Genomic DNA, 21,250 nt, shown 5'->3' on the forward strand with positions numbered 1-21,250 from the left:
CCGCATCTCCAACCCCCCTTCTGAACCTTATCGTTTGTATCAGTTTGGGGTGCACAGGGCCCAAGCCTTGCTTTGCAGTCTGGGCACGTTGCTTCCAAACTTCAGACTGCATTCAATTATTTATCTGCCTCAGCAGACACCCAGCAATGTTCAAGCATCTCATAACGCCTATGGCATAAAATATTATTGATGAATTTACCCACCTTATTTTGCAACAGGGAGCTAAGCTTTCTGAATGTGACTTCTGAGTCATTAGCCGTCACAAGAACAACAAATGGTTGTAAATAGCGCTACAAGCCAGTGTGTTTATAATTACGGCCAAACATTAATATCACGTTACTCACTTGTTTCTATGGACTGCTACAGAGGTGCATTAATGCCATCAAATCTTGTAATTATGACAACTTGTAAAAAGCACTTACATCCTCGTAGAATTTTGTAATTATAACACAAGACACTAAAGCCACTGCAGAATAATTGAGCTGCTAAACTGGAGTTACATATACAGCATGTCGTAATATCAAGATCACATTATGTGACGTTCTACTTGGAATTATGCATTACGGAAATACTACAAATGGATCTGCAGAGTTCAGCTGGTACAGTGGTCATGCTCACAGAAAATATGCAGTTTACAAGATATATTTATGAGCTGTATAAGGAAGCGAATGCTTTTTATTAGTCAGAATTGTTTTCATTTTAGTATTTAACAGACGCTTTTATCCAAAGCAACTCACAGCTGTGAACACAAAACCAAAGCAGTGCCTTGCTCATGAGCTTCACCTCTGACAGGGTGAGGGTGTAAGAGAGTTCTGGTTGTTCCGCCATTTTAAAAGCGAAATCGAGGCTGCGGTGGAACTGGGAAGAACCCCGGAAGTATCGCCTGAAGTCACACAGGAATGTTATGTATCTGGCTGTATACTTTATAAGCAAAGAGAAAGTGACACAATTTTATAATTTCACCGCCTTCCGAGTGACCCTAAGGTTCGTTCAGAATCGATAGTGAAAATAAAAAGGGATATCAGACCTTATTTTCAGCTAAGATAAGGGAAATGGCACTAGTTATCTAATGTTTTTTTTTCCCAAACACACGATTTAGATGCCATTTATCAAACTCAAGGTAATAAACTGATTTTTTTCCACATTAGACTTGTCCCAATACTTAATTTCGCAACTAATTAGAACTGAAAATAAAACAAATGTCCATTGTAACATTTAAGCACTGTTTGGCTCGTTCTTAAACAGCACTGATTTGCCATAGTATTCACCGGTGCTCAACAGAAATGACTGTGATTAGCCGTGAAGGTTATCAGTTCACAACAGTATTACAGACAACATGAGGGTGTGCTACAGAGGACTGCATTGTTTTATTGCTCACCAGGGGTTCGTTTTTCATACATGGATTACTCAATTAGCTGGATTTGGATGTTGACGATTTGACACGATCCAGGATCGTTTCGTTCTTCAAAACTCATCTGAGACTTGCTCATGTATTAAACTATATATAAAAGTAAAAAATATATAAATAAAACTTATGCAATCTGCACTTCAAAATAAAAGTGAAAGATTGCTGGTTCAAAGAGAAAATGTATTGATAAGAAATTTTTTGATGCAAACGTGTACATGCACAATAATCGACTTTTAAAAAAACAAAAAAGATAATAATTTATGCAATCATGCACGTGTTTTGATCACTAACATGCCGGTGATTGACACGTTTACCTATATCAAAATGCTTTTTTGATGCAAAATAATTTATAGTTATTCCTCACGCAGATTAAAAAACTTGAGTAGGCCTAGGCTACTATAATAAAGAAAATCTTATCTAAATGTAGAACTAAATACATTGATATGCATTGAAGTACATGATGAATACTCTTGACACATGAAAGTGTAAAGTCTGCAGCTCACAACAAATGAGTAAAGTTATTGCGTGTCATATTACATAAACCGTTTACTGCTAATTTTATGCAATTTTGCTTACATGGATAATTTAATATTAATCAGATGATGTCATTACGTTACTGTGCCGTCAGCCAATCGTTACATTGCTGATCATGATGTCGAGGATCGATAGATCAGTCCTTCACAACACACGCAGCGATCTCAGATCAGTTTATCCAGACATTTTAATCTGATTCCTGAACTTGTTTGAAGAACCAAATTAGCCAGAGATCAGTTATCAAGATTAGAAGATCCAGGATCTGCCAAATCATCTTAGATCATTTAAGCGAGGTACGAAGAACAGACCCCAGGTTACATAGGCTGAAGCAGAAAAGCGTCTTCACTTTGTTTACCTAGTCCTATGAACTCAAGCTTATGAGGACACTTAGGACTATTAGTCATACTCCCAGTTCCACAGACAAGGCTTAAGACTAGTCCTAGACTAAAATGTAAGTCTGAGCTGTTTCAACTAAAATAAAATTGCACCGATTGATTTTTAAATATATCAGTGCCTTTGTTTTGTTTCAAGATACACACCAGTAATGTTTTTTTTTTTTTACAAAGTATGTTTATAAAAATTACCTAAATGTCCTAATTGAACTATGGCCTAATCCTGGCTAGTCTAAGCCCTGTCTGTGAAACCAAGCCTTAAAAGAGTTCATTGTGATTTAGTTTGTTGCCTAATATGATTTTAATTGTTGAAATTAAACTGAACTGAATGATATGAATGTGATGTTTACACCATATCTGCATTTTAAAATTGCAGCAACAGGAGGTTTGTAGTCCACAGCATGTTATTGCAATGTTTACAGAGCTGAATGGTGGCCGCATGAAGTAAGCATATTAAACCTCTCTAACCATTAGGCCAAAGCTGCCCCATTTATGTCCATTCTGATATGGTGTGAACACAGAATTTATTAAGCATTGACAGTTTTATAGAAACACACAAATCCAAGTTTGGGAATTGTTCATAGAACATAATGCGCTGTCGCAAAATGATTATAAGTAGTCATGACATGAACGCAGCAAAAGTTCTACTTGTAGTATGGCAGAATAGTCCCATCTTCTAAATAAAAGGTCCATTCACTATATGGTGAAGGCATTGACGCTGGAATCTCATAATTAATGTAACCTTGATAAGGGTGAACACACCTTTAACACTAAAAATATGGTGTTGATCTAGTGTGGAAAAAAGTTTCCTCATTCAGAGATAGGAGCTTGCGTGACTGAAACATTGAAATATATTAATGTCCAAAGTTTTCTACTGAGAAAAACTATTTGCTTCATCTGACATATTGCAACCATATATTGCATAAGAATATGCTATTTTTGCAGCCCCTTACCAAAATTAACATTGTTTAGTGCAAAATTAGTGTGGTAATGTTTCTGGTGAAGTGATTAGCACATATATCAGTTTGAGATTGCAATGGTTATAACTACAATATGTTTTTTTACATTTATTTATCAAATATGGTTAATAAATTGTCATGGGGACGAATTTGCTCATGATAGCTTAATACTAAACCCCAACGCAACATGACAAAGACGGTTATACAACTTGACCATAATAGCGTGTTAACTGTGGCACTCATTTTGAGCAAAGTAAATAGAAAAGTTTGGACTTCACCATGTTCAAAATACGGTGAATAAGATAGTAAAAGGCCAACAAAAAAGCAGGGACGCGATAACTGATAAAATCACAGGTGGTTTTCCTGTGACTCAAACTCAGAAAATAAATGCTAAGTGTGTGGGCGCTGTAAACAGGTGCGCATTTGAAGACGACACACGTGGACGTGAAGCAGAAACGCAATGTTACATTAGAGAATGAGACAGATATAAGCAACACTTTAAATACCTGATCAACATATAAAAACGCAGTGCCTTTATGAAATTCCTCATGTGGTCCAGTGGATTCTATCATGGTGTGCTTCACCTGCATGTGCGCAGTGGGAGGAGCGAAGAAAGCGAATCTGCAGGCGGCAAACGCGCCGCTGCTCATTAGAAAACATGACCATACCTCAGTGCAGAAGCAGCGGCCAGCAGAGGGAGATCTACCGCCACCCACCGGTCAACCAGTAGCATTGCACAAAACCGGGAAATAAGTGTTTTCACATTTACTATCAACATTTATGAAAAAAGTAAAAAAATAAATTAAATAATATTAAATTGGTTTATCTTGACGGTATTGTTGCCTTTTAGACAATATAACAACAGATAATTTACCTCAACTTTTGATGCTCCGAAGTGCTCCACCTCCCATTATTTGATAGCTTGATAGTAGTTTTAAGTTTAGCTTTTCTTTCTTCTATTTTTAGGGTCTTAAAATGTATATTATCCTACTGTGTTATCCATAGTTAACAGTAAGAGTATGGTCACTGCATTTGACTTAAGTGACTGTTAATTGATGAGCGAGAAATAAATACAATGGAGCTTCAAAATAGACTAACAACAACAGGCATGACAGTGAAATTTCTAAATATAAGGTAGAAAAAATTATATTTTGTAAAATTTCAAGTGACAAAAAATCTCAAGACAATTAACAGTCACTTAAGTCAAATGCAGTGACCATACTCTTACTGTTAACTGGATAACACAGTAAATACACAAACACGCATATATAAATACAAACAGTTGAAGTCAGAATTATTAGCCCTCCTTTGAGTTTTTTTCTTTTTTAAATATTTCCCAAATTATGTTTAACAGAACAAGGAAAAGTTCACAGTATGTCTGATATTTTTCCAAAGTCTTGTTTGTTTTATTTCAGCTAGAATAAAAGCAGTTTTTAATTTTTTAAAGAACCATTTTAAGGTCAAAATTATTATTCCCTTTAAGCTATATTTTTTCCCAATAGTCCACAGAACCATCATTATACCATAACCATAATCTAGTTAAGCTAGTATACAAATTCTTCTATACTAGCTTCTATATAGAAGTATAGAACCTTAAGATGTATAGAAGTGTCTTGAAAAATATAAAGTAAAATATTATTTACTGTCATCCTGGCAAAGATAAAAGATATCAGTTTTAAAAACTATTATATTTAAAAATGTGTTAGAAAAAATCTTCTCTACATTAAACAGGGGGGGGGGGGGGGGGGGCTAATAATTGAGTGGGTTTAATAATTCTGACTTCAACTGTGTGTGTGTTCATGTTTGTCTACACATAAAAAATATTTGTTGTTTGTTCAAAGCAATTATTAAAAATGAGCTGAAACCGCACAATCATTCATTGTTTTATGTTCAATCCACTTAAATTTGAAAATCTAATAAGTTACCTTAATTCCTTCTTGTTGTCCCAACTTAACTCGATTGTGTGAAACTTTGCATTTTTACAGTGAATGCATTTTTGCATTTTTTATTTATTTTATTAAACTAAGTAAAATATTTTTCTTGGCAAGTAGATAAAATACATTTCCATATATGTTCTTAGGTTTTCCAGTTAAAGTAAAATTGTTGTTTTTACGGTTAACTATAATAAGCCTGATTACATAGAAAATTTGAAAACACAATCAATAAGAAATCACTGATTCTCAGCACTTTTTTGACAGGTAAATTCATTTATATATGTGAACATGACAAAAAAAAAACGATTAAAACATTTCAAGTTCTTTTAGTAATCTACTCATTTCGACTACTTTTCTTTTTCTTCTTCTTCGTTTTCCCCGGGGTAACTTCAGTGTCATCGTAAGAAGGATCCAGCTGCTCAGTTTTTAAAAATAAACTTGCATCAACCATATCTGGATTCTCTCTTTCCTTTTCTTTCTTCACCTTTTTCTTTTTTCTTCTCCTTTCCTCCATCGGCTCTTCCTCCATAAGTTCAGATATCTCTAACTGATTACATTCAATTTGTGTTTCTTCTTGCTTAATAAAAACATCTCCACTGTCCCCCTGACTCTTGTCTTTCTTTTTCTTCTTCTTCTTTTTTGGCTCATCTCCATCACCCACATCCTGTCTTGTTTTCTGGAGTGGAGTTGGAGAAGCAAAAGTGGCTTCTTTTTGCATGCGAGCTCCAGTTGAACTACCGAAAGGATGGAAACGCTGTTTGAGGCCGTCTGGGATGCGTGGAGCTGGAGCGGCTGGTACAGGAATCGGGCCCTGGGTTTCACCACAGTCTCCATAGCTCTCGGAGATCTTCAGGACACCGCTGAAGCCGGTGGAGCAGAGAGAAAGCTTCTGATTTTCACCTTTGGAAATGAGAAGATTGAGGTCTGATGGCGTCGTCCCACCACTGACAACACTGTAGATTTGTGGGCTGTTACCCTTAGACTGGACCATTCCCAGTCCTGATAAAGGAAGTTGGAGGTTATTAAAGCTGTGGAGGATATAACACAGTAATTAGAAGAAAAATAACATCTTATAACATATATATATATATATATATATATATATATATATATATATATATATATATATATATATATATATATATATATATATATATATATATATATATATATATATATATTAGGGATGTGCGGAGCAGCCGGTATTTGTATTTGTATTTGTTGAGGGGGGAAAAGTATTTGTATTTGTATTTGTATTCGAGTAAAATTCAAAATGGCGCAAAAATATATATTTTTTCTATTGCACTTCTAATTTACGTTATAGTGAAAGTATTGTTTAATTATACCCATTATATAAATTATAGACATGCAATATTGGCTGTTGTTTTTGAACATGTGATAAGAAATGTCATTGAAAAGAAAATAACATAGAAGCCATTATCTCATCCATAGTTAAACCAACAACTAATAAAATACCATTGTGAATATTATGAACCCCACCACCACTGTTCTTGTTGAAGGACACTGAATAGACAGAATAAAAACAAATAATACTTCAAAAAACTGTTCTTCTTCTGAAAGAACTTCTTTCCAATAGACATAATTCCAAAAACTAATATTAACTAAATAAATCTAAATAAACCCTGCCTGGGAGATCTGGCAGAACAAAAGTATTCTATATAATACTAAAAGATACAGCCCTGCTATTGTCATCTGCCAGCCACAAAACAGACACAAAGTTTGTTTGTTTGTTTATTTAAATATCTGCAAATATTTTTCAATGGAAGTCAATGGAGGAATATGACTAGTCAGTCATAATATATTTGCAGATATTTCCAATCTGACTAGTCGAATTATAATTATGACAAGTCAAAATATAATTAGAGATATCTCTAAATATATTTATGGATAGTCTGAACAAGGTTTAAATGCTAAAACAGCTTGCCATACGCTATCACCCAGTAGCACAGTGGAGATTTCTCTAGTTATATCCTTTCAGTCGTTTGTTATGCAGTGACATGCAGTCAAATATTTCGCCAAACAGTCCTTAGGGATGCGGTGACACGCAGTCAGATATTTTACCGGACAGATCCGCCACTTTTGGCGCGCATAAACAATCATAAAGCTCTCGTGCTGCAGGAATGAGGAGGTCTGCTGAAGGCGCGCAACTGACGTGCAGTGAGAGGTTTGCGTCTTTAATAAACTACAGCAGTTTGCGTTCACTGAACAGTAAGAATGGTTAATAAATCCATATGAAACAACCCCTTAAAAGTCACGTCTCGCTTTCAGTTTCGGGCTTTGGCGCGTTTTGCACTGAGCGTGTGTGTGTGTGTGTGTCTCTCTCTCTCTCTCTCTCTCTCTCTCTCTCTCTCTCTCTCTCTCTCTCTCTCTCTCTCTCTCTCTCTCTCTCTCTCTCTCTCTCTCTCTTACTCACGCGGGCATGCACTGTGGTCTCATGAGGAAACGCTATGAGGAAACGCTGCTTTTTGATATAGTGTTTTTCTTGCTCCCGAATACAAATAATTTTTCAAGTATTTGTTCGAATGAAGTATTCGTAAAAACACGCTATTCGTGCCTTTCCGAATACCGTATTCGGGTTCGGCTCCACCCTTAATATATATATATATATATATATATATATACACACACACACACACACACGCACAAACACAAATTTTCTAGTTTTATCTAGCCTAAAAAACATTTTTCAGAATAACACAAAATATTATAATAAATAATATTCAAATATTTATTTTATTAACAATTTATTTTTTAGTAATAATTAATATTATTTAATCTAATGCAATATAACAATAATATCATATAAATATTTTATTGGTGTTATAAAGCTGACTGATCTCATCAGGATTGCTTCTAAATAACCATAATCTTCTTATTAAATCAATGTATGTATTATGAGTATTTTTCAATACCAATAACTAAACACTATTAAAACTGTTTAAAATTATGCAAATTACATTATTTCTTAATTTTCTTTCAATTGTACAATTATTATTACCATTATTATTGTTTTTTAAAGCACCTGCTAAATAAAATGTAATGGATTATATAATATTAGTGTAGAAATTGATACATATATATATATATATATTTTTTTGTATAATGTCCTTAAACTTACTGTACTAATAACAGTACATTACGTATAATAATTCATTATAATAATTTATCAATAATATATATATATGTATATATATATATATATATATATATATATATATATATATATATATATATATATATATATATATATATATATATATATATATATTCTTCAACCAAACCAAACAAATTTCTACCAGACTGTGAATATATATAATATGCAATTAATATTATATTATAATAATACTTACAAGCTAACAAATATAAGAATACTAACAGATGTAAAAACTATTAAATTATGATAATATTTATTTATTAAATTAATGAATAATAATGAAACCATTATGCAACAATAAAAACTTCATTACATAAACAATTTAAAGGCATAGTTCACCCAAATCTAAAAGTTCTGTCATCCTTTGCTTTCTTGTCATTAGTAAAACTTGCAACTATTGACATCCACAGTAATTGTATTTCTTGCAATGAAAGTCAATGGTTACAATTTTTAAACTTTCTTCAAACTATCCTCTTTAGTGTTCAAGGTAAATAAGAAAAGCTTAAGTAGTTTATAACTATTTTAGGGGTACATTTTCAGTTTTGAGTGAACTACACCTTTAACATCATAAATTAAGGTAATCATAAATTAACACTTTACAATAACAGTACATGAGTAATGATGTATTAACATGTAAACTAAACATTACTACATTATGAATTAATGATTAGTTTAGGTGTGCACTAATCATCAACTAACTTTAATTACAACATGAGTTACATGAATTCATATGTGAATATTGAATATCTTAATTACTAGTTAGTACATGTTGTTAAATAATGCATTAATTAACATTGAAGTTTAAGCTAAATATCACCAACATGAGCTGTTAATGTATAACTATGTCATGACTTTACTTGGAGGGACACATCACCGTTACCTCATCCTTAACTACTCATGAACTCCTGTGTTTAAACTGTTGATGTTAACAGAACACATTTCCATTGTTATTTAGTGTAAACACAATAGTTGAATGTGCATAAGGAGTTCATGAGTAGTTAAAAGTGCAGTAGGTGATTGTCTTCAGAAACATGTTTTGTTATGCTGGTTGAAAGTCTCTTTACAGTCCAATACAGTACTGATTAAAGTAAATTATCTAAATGTGTTTATATGTATTTTTTTATTCTGAGTAAGGCATAAAACTAAAAAATGTTCATCAAATTAAGTATTGTCGGGATGACAACTCCTGCAACTCCGATAAGCAGCTCAGACTGTCTGTCAGCAAATGTAGATTCAAACTTTTGCGCATCTGTTCACGCAGATACCCCATTCAAGCCTGCCCGCCTGCATAAGCACTACGCGTTCACGACACAATCATAGACAAGGTGAAATCAAATGCTAAATTGAAACTTTTGAAAATCCTGAATTAATATTGGAGTTACTTTAGCACCCTGGAAGAAGGACGACAACACCTTGGCTGAAGTATTACTGTTAGACAGGTAATGTTCTGTTTTAAAACTATTTTAGTCAGGCTAAGCTTATGTTATATTGTGTTGTGTTATGAATGGCTTATGTGCACAAACGTATTGTTCAGCCACTGAAATCTCCCGGTGAAAGATTGATGTGATTATTGTCAAGTCGTTTTGAAAATTATTTTCAAGTCATTTTACAGCATCGATAATGTAGATTTATATTTAGTTTAACAACAAAACACCATTAAATAAAGCTGTTCCGCCTAACCTGCTTTATGGAGTGGAAGTTGCTTTTATATTCACATTGGTTCCTTTTTTAACAAAGACAGCCTTCCTATACTGTTTACCATGCTACTCTGAATATTTGCTCTGAAATAGCATGTAAGTGTGGCTTAATAATAAATGTAATTCCGGCACAGCGCTGGCCAAACACTAACTAACTGGCGAATGACATGAACTAGTGGGTTGTTTGTCTGCTGTTGTGACGCGGTGTGCGCGCTCGCAATTTCAGGAGGTGTGGCTTTGAATCACTGTCCCTCCCCGCCGTCCAAAGATAATATCCTAAGCGGTTAGCATTTTGGCAGATCACCTACTGCACCTTTAAGAATGGGTTAATGGTGATGTGCCCCTCCAAGTAAAGTCATGATATATTTATACATTAACATATCATGAGTTCATGATGGCTAAATTAAGCATGCACTAATGTGGTAATTAATACATTAAGTACAATAAAAACTTGTACTAACAAGTAATTAAGTTAGTCAATATTCACAAATGAACTCATTTGACTCATGTTGTAGTTAAAGTTAGTTCATGATTAGCGCTTGCATTAACTCATCATTAGCTCATGATAAAGTTTAGTTTGCATATTAACACACATCACTATTCATGTACTGTTGTTGTAAAGTGTTACCTAAATTAAAACTATTAAAGAATATTAAATTATTCTTACACACGAACTATTTAGTTTAACCGACTGTCAAGCATGTTGCTTATATTCAGTTAACAAAGTTATTTGCTAGGTATTTTGTACCATTTAGGATCAAAACGAGCTGGAGCTTTGATGAACCATAACTGCTGTTTCTCTTCACCCAATAATGCATTTACAGAGGAATCATACGGAAAGGATATAAACTCGGCCGGACACTGGTACTTTGAATCTGTAAAAAAACATATACACAAAGTTACACAAAATCTAGGTATTTCACAAATGCGAACTCACTGTAGTGGTGAAGAGACTAAACACAGTTGGTCCGTGTATCATCCGTTCATTTGATTATTCCTTTTATTACGGAAAACGAAACATCAGAAAAACGATGAATATTTCGTTTTTCTGTTTATTCTGTAGGCAGAAAAAACGGAAACTCATCTGTTATTCTGCTTATTAACTTAAAACGAAATATTAAAACAAACACAAAACCAAAACGAAATAATGAGTCAAAAAATGGTCCGTGTACGGTCCGTGTACGTTTTGTTCATTTGTTTTCCATTTTCAAACGAGATAAAGGAAATGGAGAAAACGGCCGTTTTTCTTTTGCTCACGAGAAAACGAAAAAACGAGATTTTGGCTGGATTTTTGTTTTTTGGTTTAGGGTAGAAAAACGGATAAACGACTTTAAAATTCATTTTACACATGTAGGCGGTGCTGAAACGCCCACTTTCCTCTAATTGGTCAACCAAATCTGCGCTCATGACGTCACCCTCAAAATAAAAGCCTTACACGCAGGCTTTTAATTATTATTATTTAATTATATATTAACTAAGTTTACATATTCTATCATTTGAACCACACACAGTTAGCAGGCTTACATTCATTGCGTATGTATAAATTAAATAAAAACGTAAAGCAGTATTCTTAGACATTTGTCATTAAAATAAGGTCATAGTTCACTGCCAAGCTTCTTGCTGCTGTGCACCTGATGCTGAGCAAAGAAAGCCATTTCCGAGCAGCACCTGGTTTACATGATTGTTTCAGAGCAAGGGCTTTATAATAATAATAATAATAATAATAATAATAATAATAATAATAATAATAATAATTATAATTATTATTATTATTATTATTATTATTATTATCAGTTGCTAGTGTTTTTATTGTTTGGTGTGTTTTTTTTCTGTTTAATAGTTGTTAGCAGAACCAGAATAAGAACACTTTGGGCCCTGCTATAAAAACAAAGGGTACCATTTGTTTTCATTTATTTCTTCCTATTTTAATTATATATTGTAATTATTTATTTGATAATTAATACTATTTTATTGCAACGCCAAAGTAGGCCTGTCCTATTATTTTTTTTATTATTAAATTTGCTGTTATTGTAGGCTAGATGGCAGGCTTTAAATATTTTAAATAACATTTACTCATAACCTTATTAATTCGAGAGCCGAACCTAAAAATGTTTAAGTGCAATAAGCCTGTACAATAAAGGGAGCCGCAATGCATATTTCTAGCGCATTCTTTCACTCAACAATTATTGCTGGAATAATGAAATAAATTTCAAATTAACTAATTAAACACATTATAGTTGATAAAAAAATTGTGTCTAGTAGTTCCGACAAACAGATGAGCTCGCTACATGTGCGTTGCGCTAATAATTTGACATTTGCTCTTCTTGAGAAAGTGCTACAGCGGGCCCTGCTATTTCACATATAAGGTTAGTGATACATATTTTAAATTAGTATTGCACATTATTCATTCATTTTCTTGTCGGCTTAGTCCCTTTATTAATCTGGGGTCGCCACAGCGGAATGAACCGCCAACTTATTTAGCAAGTTTTTACGCAGCGGATGCCCTTCCAGCCACAACCCATCTCTGGGAAACATCCACACATACATACACACACTTATACAGTACGGACAATTTAGCCTACCCGATTCACCTGTACCGCATGTCTTTGGACTGTGGGGAAAACCGGAGCACCCGGAGGAAACCCACGCGAACGCACTACACTACTGAATTAGACACACAATCTCAAAAAAAAACTTGATGCTTATTTACATTATCTAAAGTCATTTCTTACGAGGTAGGATCTGTTGTTGTATTATATTTTTTCGTTTTAATATGCAAATTATTTTCGTTAATTTGTAATAGGCCTATTGTCCCTCATTGCATAAAATAACCAGCCTTTGTATTCAATATGTTTGTAAATTGTCCATCCAGTTTGAAGCAAGCTAAACAACATTTTGGCCTGTTTTGCTTATTAAATGAGTGATTTTCACAGAGAAACAAATCATCCATTCACACAGTTTTGTATAGGACCTGTGTGAACAAAAATATACACTTCATCATAGCCTATAGAAAATGTATCTGTTTAGAACCAATTTTGTGTTGTATAATTAAAAATATTAAAAATGCAATAAAAAAAAAAAAGGAATAACATTTAAAGTGCAATGCTTCAAAGATCCAATACGCTGCATGCAGAGCCAAAACAAAAACTGGTTTGTTTGTTTAATAAAATAATAATATGAAATTAAAGTGAAATAGTTCCATAACCTGTATTATAACTGTAGTCACTCTAGATGACAAATCATCCGTTGTGCCGGTCAGTTTCACCTTTAATCAAGAATGTGCCAGAACCAAATGAGAATATTTACAGATTACCTCGGAATGAGACCTCGGTCTGTGAAGGATGCAGAACACAGAAACTCGTTAAGAATGGAGATGCATGTTAGATGTTTTATATCTCTTTAGATATTGTAAATAAACAACAAGTTTTTATAGAGATTGTGTCATGTCTTTTCTTTGACGCACGCGCTGAACAGCCCCGAAAAGGCGCCTTTATTTAGCCTGTAGCCTAAATAATAGTTTAGATTTTATAACATATAATGTTCCATTACTTTAAATGTATAGTGTTTTTTAATATTTATGGATTATATAAAATATATAGTTTATATAAATGCGCTCTGATCATTCAAGGATCATAATGCGTTGCATATTCTTCTTATTCTTCATTAGGCTTGATCCGTAAATTGTGTATTTTATAAACTGATCGTTTATAAGGACTAAGCTATTAATAACTGTAATTCCTGAATGGAAAAATCTTGATTAAAGAAAAAGAGAACTTAATTCGACATATGCTCATAGTGCGCTTATTTCTGCGCGCATCGCGCGCTTTACCGAATTATCTTTTTTTTTTATGCACTATAAATGCATCTGGCAGCACCGAAAAGAGCAAATGTCAAGTTATTAGCGCAGCGCACAGACAGCTAGCTCGTCTAGTCTGAACCAGGGGTTTTCAAACTATTCATTGCACACCGATCCCATTGCATTTTATTTAGGATAAACCACTTATTTAAAATTAATTAATTAAAAGGTGCGTACTCTCCAATACACCACTGAATTATAGTGTCATAATATTTAATAATTATAATTAAGATAGACACCTGACCTCCATTTAATAAACAATTTATTTGCCATACTCTGTTAATTTGAAGTTTAAAGTTTAAATCATTTATGTTAAACTTAAATTATTTAAAAAGTTAAAAAGACTTAAATTTAGTCATTTAAGACATTTTAGGTCATAAGTTTACATACATTGACCGTTGCATTTAGTAGGCCTATTCTGGTCTAAATAAGCTTTTTGCATCTTAGGTGTTTACACACACAAATTAAGCAGTTTATACGTACATTTAATGTTACTTTGAAATTACTTTTGATGAAATAAATAATCCTAAATAGTTGAAAGTGTTAACATATTCTTGAAATGTAGTTATTTTATAACTATGAAATTTATTACTAAACAAAGTGAATCATTATGAATTTGCCAAGAAATAATCCACTTTACCACTGTAAAGCAATGCCCCGCACTCACTAGAACGGTAGAACCTGGACTGTATGATATGTTCTGTATGTAAAATAGAGAAAATAAGCAAGATGCGCAGTCTCATGCAGCCTTAGTGAAATATATCGCGTCACAATGAACTAAAAATAAAACCACCCTTGAAATGCTGGCGATCTTAATTTTTTCAGCCTACACTGACTGAGAATAATGTTGCACTATTTTATTAACAAATAATTATAATGTTTTTTTTTTCCTTCAACACATTCATCATTACTTTTGCCTGTGCAAGTTTTTTTGCGCGTGCTTGAGCGCGAAGGCATCTATTTTCAGGTGCAAGATGCCACTTTGGGTGGCACCAGCACACTCTGCCACACCTGTGGCTATGTCCCTGCTACAATAATAATAACAACAACGACAAAATAATAACAAAAAATAATAATAATAAGACAGGCCTACTTTGACGTAGAAATAAAAAAGTATTAATTATCAAATAAATATTTACAATAGGCTAAAGGCATATATTAAATTAAAATAGGAGAAAATCCAATAGAAACAAATGGTACCATTTATTATAGCCCCATGCAGGGTCCAATGTGTTCTTACAACCATTGAATAACTAAGTAAATAATAATAATAACAATACTAATAATAATAGGCCTAATAATAATAATAATAATAATAATAATAATAATAATAATAATAATAATAATAAATTATTATTTTATACAGAGTAGGCTATTATTTAGGCCTACAATAGCTCTGAAACAATCATGTAAACCAGGTGCTGCTCGGAAATGGCTTTCTTTGCTCAGCATCAGGTGCACAGCAGCAAGAAGCTTGGCAGTGAACTATGACCTTATTTTAATGACAAATGTCTAAGAATACTGCTTTACGTTTTTATTTAATTTATACATACGCAATGAATGTAAGCCTGCTAACTGTGTGTGGTTCAAATGATAGAATATGTAAACTTAGTTAATATATAATTAAATAATAATAATTAAAAGCCTGCGTGTAAGGCTTTTATTTTGAGGGTGACGTCATGAGCGCAGATTTGGTTGACCAATTAGAGGAAAGTGGGCGTTTCAGCACCGCCTACATGTGTAAAATGAATTTTAAAGTCGTTTATCCGTTTTTCTACCCTAAACCAAAAAACAAAAATCCAGCCAAAATCTCGTTTTTTCGTTTTCTCGTGAGCAAAAGAAAAACGGCCGTTTTCTCCATTTCCTTTATCTCGTTTGAAAATGGAAAACAAATGAACAAAACGTACACGGACCGTACACGGACCATTTTTTGACTCATTATTTCGTTTTGGTTTTGTGTTTGTTTTAATATTTCGTTTTAAGTTAATAAGCAGAATAACAGATGAGTTTCCGTTTTTTCTGCCTACAGAATAAACAGAAAAACGAAATATTCATCGTTTTTCTGATGTTTCGTTTTCCGTAATAAAAGGAATAATCAAATGAACGGATGATACACGGTCCGTGTATGTTTTGTTCATTTGTTTTCCATTTTCAAATGGAATAAAGGAAATGGAGAAAACGGCCGTTTTTCCGTTTTTCTTTTGCTCACGAGAAAACGAAAAAACGAGATTTTGGCTGGATATTCGTTTTTTGGTTTAGGGTAGGAAAACGGATAAACGACTTTAAAATTCATTTTACACATGTAGGCGGTGCTGAAACGCCCACTTTCCTCTAATTGGTCAACCAAATCTGCGCTCGTGACGTCACCCTCAAAATAAAAGCCTTACACGCAGGCTTTTAATTATTATTATTTAATTATATATTAACTAAGTTTACATATTCTATCATTTGAACCACACACAGTTAGCAGGCTTACATTCATTCCGTATGTATGAATTAAATAAAAACGTAAAGCAGTATTCTTAGACATTGGTCATTAAAATAAGGTCATAGTTCACTGCCAAGCTTCTTGCTGCTGTGCACCTGATGCAGAGCAAAGAAAGCCATTTCCGAGGAGCACCTGGTTTGCATGATTGTTTCAGAGCAAGGGGTTTATAATAATAATAATAATAATAATAATAATAATAATAATAATTATTATTATTATTATTATTATTATTATTATTATCAGTTACTAGTGTTTTTATTGTTTGGTGTGTTTTTTTTTTCTTCTTTTTAATAGTTGTTAGCAGAACCAGAATAAGAACACTTTGGGCCCTGATATAAAAGCAAAGGGTACCATTTGTTTTCATTTATTTCTTCCTATTTTAATTATATATTGTAATTATTTATTTGATAATTAATACTATTTTATTGCAACGCCAATGTAGGCCTGTCTTATTATTTTTTTATTATTAAATTTGCTGTTATTGTAGGCTAGATGGCAGGCTTTAAATATTTTAAATAACATTTACTCATAACCTTACTAATTCGATAGCCGAACCTAAAAAAGTTTAAGTGCAATAAGCCTGATGTACAATAAAGAGAGCCGCAATGCATATTTCTAGCGCATTCTTTCACTCAACTTATTGCTGGAATAATGAAATAAATTTCAAATTAACTAATTAAACACATTATAGTTGATAAAAAATTGTGTCTACTAGTTCCTACAAACAGATGAGCTCGCTACATGTGCGTTGCGCTAATAATTTGACATTTGCTCTTCTTGAGAAAGTGCGGATGCCCTTCCAGCCACAACCCATCTCTGGGAAACATCCACACATACACACACACTTATACAGTACGGACAATTTAGCCTACCCAATTCATCTGTACCGCATGTCTTTGGACTGTGGGGAAAACCGGAGCACGCGGAGGAAACCCACGCGAACGCACTGCACTACTGAATTAGACACACAATCTCAAAAAAAAACTTGATGCTTATTTACATTATCTAAAGTCATTTCTTACGAGGTAGGATCTGTTGTTGTAATATATATTTTCGTTTTAATGTGCAAATAATTTTCTTTAATTTGTAATAGGCCTATTGTCCCTCATTGCATAAAATAACCAGCCTTTGTATTCAATATGTTTGTAAATTGTCCATCCAGTTTGACGCAAGCTAAACAACATTTTGGCCTGTTTTGCTTATTAAATGAGTGATTTTCACGGAGAAACAAATCATCCATCCACACAGTTTTGTATAGGACCTGTGTGAACAAAAATATACACTTCATCATAGCCTATAGGAAAATGTATCTGTTTAGAACCAATTTTTTGTGTTGTATAATTAAAAATATTAAAAATACAAAAAAAAAAAAAAGGAATAACATTTGAAGTGCAATGCTTCAAAGATCCAATACGCTGCATGCAGAGCCAAAACAAAAACTGATTTGTTTGTTTAATAAAATAATAATATGAAATTAAAGTGAAATAGTTCCATAACCTGTATTATAACTGTAGTCACCCTGGATGACAAATCATCCGTTGCGCCGGTCAGTTTCACCTTTAATCAAGAATGTGCCAGAACCAAATGAGAATATTTACAGATTACCTCGGAATGAGACCTCGGTCTGTGAAGGATGCAGAACACAGAAACTCGTTGAGAATGGAGATGCATGTTAGATGTTTTATATCCCTTTAGATATTGTAAATAAACAACAAGTTTTTCTAGAGATTGTGTCATGTCTTTTCTTTGACGCACGCGCTGAACAGCCCCGAAAAGGCGCCTTTATTTAGCCTGTAGCCTAAATAATAGTTTAGATTTTATAACATATAATGTTCCATTACTTTAAATGTATAATGTTTTTTAATATTTATGGAATATATAAAATATATAGTTTATATAAATGCGCTTTGATCATTCAAGGATCATAATGCGTTGCATATTCTTCTTATTCTTCATTAGGCTTGATCCGTAAATTGTGTATTTTATAAACTGCTCGTTTATAAGGACTAAGTTATTAATAAATGTAATTCCTCGAATGGAAAAGTCTTGATTAAAGAAAAAGAGAACTTAATTCGACATATGCATATAGTGCGCTTATTTCTGCACGCATCGCGCGCTTTACCGAATTACCTTTTTTATTTTTTATGCACTATAAATGCATCTGGCAGCACCGAAAAGAGCAAATGCCAAGTTATTAGCGCAGCGCACAGACAGCTAGCTCGTCTGTTAGTCTGAACCAGGGGTTTTCAAACTATTCATTGCACACCGATCCCATTGCATTTTATTTAGGATAAACCACTTAATTTAAAATTTATTAATTAAAAGGTGCGTACTCTCCAATACACCACTGAATTATAGTGTCATAATATTTAATAATTATAATTAAGATAGACACCTGACCTCCATTTAATAAACAATTTATTTGCCATACTCTGTTAATTTGAAGTTTAAAGTTTAAATCATTTATGTTAAACTTAAATTATTTAAAAACTTAAAAAGACTTAAATTTAGTCATTTAAGACATTTTAGGTCATAAGTTTGCATACATTGACCGTTGCATTTAGTAGGCCTATTCTGGTCTAAATAAGCTTTTTGCAGGTGTTTACACACACAAATTAAGCAGTTTATACATACATTTAATGTTACTTTGAAATTACTTTTGATGCAATAAATAATCCTAAATAGTTGAAAGTGTTAACATATTCATGAAATGTAGTTATTTTATAACTATGAAATTTATTACTAAACAAAGTGAATCATTATGAATTTGCCAAGAAATAATCCACTTTACCACTGTAAAGCAATGCCCCGCACTCACTAGAACGGTAGAACCTGGACTGTATGATATGTTCTTTATGTAAAATAGAGAAAATAAGCAAGATGCGCTTTCAGTCTCATGCAGCCTTAGTGAAATATAGCGCGTCACAGCAATGAACTAAAAATAAAACCACCCTTGAAATGCTGGCGATCTTAATTTTTTTCAGCCTACACTGACTGAGAATAATGTTGCACTATTTTATTAACAAATAATTAGAATGTTTTTTTTCCTTCAACACATTCATCATTACTTTTGCCTGTGCAAGTTTTTTGCGCGCGCTTGAGCGCGAAGGCATCTATTTTCAGGTGCAAGATGCCACTTTGGGTGGCACCAGCACACTCTGCCTCACCTGTGGCTATGTCCCTGCTACAATAATAATAACAACAATAATGACAAAATAATAATAATAATAATAAGACAGGCCTACTTTGACGTTGCAATAAAAAAGTATTAATTATCAAATAAATATTTACAATAGGCTAAAGGCATATATTAAATTAAAATAGGAGAAAATCCAATAGAAACAAATGGTACCATTTATTATAGCCCCATGCAGGGTCCAATGTGTTCTTACAACCATTGAATAACTAAGTAAATAATAATAATAACAATACTAATAATAATAGGCCTAATAACAACAATAATAATAATAATAATATTAATAATAATAATAATAAATTATTATTTTATACAGAGTAGGCTATTATTTAGGCCTACAATAGCTCTGAAACAATCATGTAAACCAGGTGCTCCTCGGCATCAGGTGCACAGCAGCAAGAAGCTTGGCAGTGAACTATGACCTTATTTTAATGACAAATGTCTAAGAAAACTGCTGATTTACGTTTTTATTTAATTTATACATACACAATGAATGTAAGCCTGCTAACTGTGTGTGGTTCAAATAATAGAATATGTAAACTTTGTTTATATATATAATTAAATAATAATAATTAAAAGCCTGCGTGTAAGGCTTTTATTTTGAGGGTGACGTCACGCGCGCAGATTTGGTTGACCAATTAGAGGAAAGTGGGCGTTTCAGCACCGCCTACATGTGTAAAATGAATTTTAAAGTCGTTTATCCGTTTTCCTACCCTAAACCAAAAAACGAAAATCCAGCCAAAATCTCGTTTTTTTGTTTTTTCGTGAGCAAAAGAAAAACGGAAAAACGGCCGTTTTCTCCATTTCCTTTATTCCGTTTGAAAATGGAAAACAAATGAACAAAACGTACACGGACCATACACGGACCACAGTTCAGCTACTTAGCACAAACCTCTTTTCCGTCCTCCTGAAGTCGGTTCACGAGTTTCTTCTTCACTGTCCGACATGTTTGAACTCTAGTTTTAACTATAAGAGTACGAATTAAATATTTCCATATTCCAGTGTCGCCAATATAATGCGCCGAACACAACTCTCCGTGTAAACATGTGAATCACATGTGGATAGAGGAAAATCAACTTCAACCCGGAAAGACTTCGTCACAGTCTTAGGCGAACATTCATGTAAGCGACAGCAGAGGGAGCACTTATACAGCTTTTTTATGGGCCTGGATAGAAATGAAAATATACAGTTGAAGTCAGAATTATTAGCCCCCGTTTGATTTTATCTTTTTTTTTTTTAATATTTCCCAAATTGTCTTTAACAGACTAAGGGAATTTTCGCAGTATGTCTGATAATATTTTTTTATTGTGAAGAAAGTCTTATTTGTTTTATTTCTGCTAGAATAAAAGCAGTTTTTCTTTTTTAAAACCTATTTTTAGATCAAAATTATTAGCCCCTTTAAGCTATTTTTTTTCCATAGTCGACAGAACAAACCATCGTTATACAGTAACTTGCTAATTGCCCTATCCTGCCTTAACCTTATTAGGTAAGCCCTAAAATGTCACTTTAAGCTGTATAGAAGTGTCTTAAAAATATCTAGTAAAATATTATTTACTGTCATCATGGCAAAGAGAAAAGAAATCAGTTATTAGAAATGAGTTATTAAAACTA

The 21,250-nt window shown here is 33.0% G+C and overlaps 1 protein-coding gene across 8 annotated transcripts; it reads right to left on the reverse strand.

The window, feature by feature from the left end:
• Positions 1–4,966: 4,966 nt before the first annotated feature.
• Positions 4,967–20,726, reverse strand: polr1g (RNA polymerase I subunit G). 8 transcript variants are annotated; one of them, XM_073923314.1, is made up of 3 exons: positions 20,532–20,719; positions 10,848–10,974; positions 4,967–6,226 (listed from the first exon to the last, which is right to left on the reverse strand). In XM_073923314.1, exons 2-3 carry the CDS (start codon positions 10,915–10,917, stop codon positions 5,562–5,564), a joined length of 735 nt encoding a protein of 244 aa, XP_073779415.1. In that variant the 5' UTR covers positions 10,918–10,974; positions 20,532–20,719; the 3' UTR covers positions 4,967–5,561. The 8 variants fall into 8 exon arrangements, with proteins under 8 accessions (XP_073779415.1, XP_021337155.1, XP_073779416.1 ...); XM_021481480.3 differs by lacking the exon at positions 10,848–10,974 and adding an exon at positions 11,037–11,156 and having other exon boundaries at positions 4,967–6,255; XM_073923315.1 differs by having other exon boundaries at positions 10,848–11,156.
• Positions 20,727–21,250: the final 524 nt, after the last annotated feature.

Source organism: Danio rerio, chromosome 15, assembly GCF_049306965.1.
Source record: "Danio rerio strain Tuebingen ecotype United States chromosome 15, GRCz12tu, whole genome shotgun sequence".
NCBI classification, from domain to species: Eukaryota; Metazoa; Chordata; class Actinopteri; order Cypriniformes; family Danionidae; genus Danio; species Danio rerio.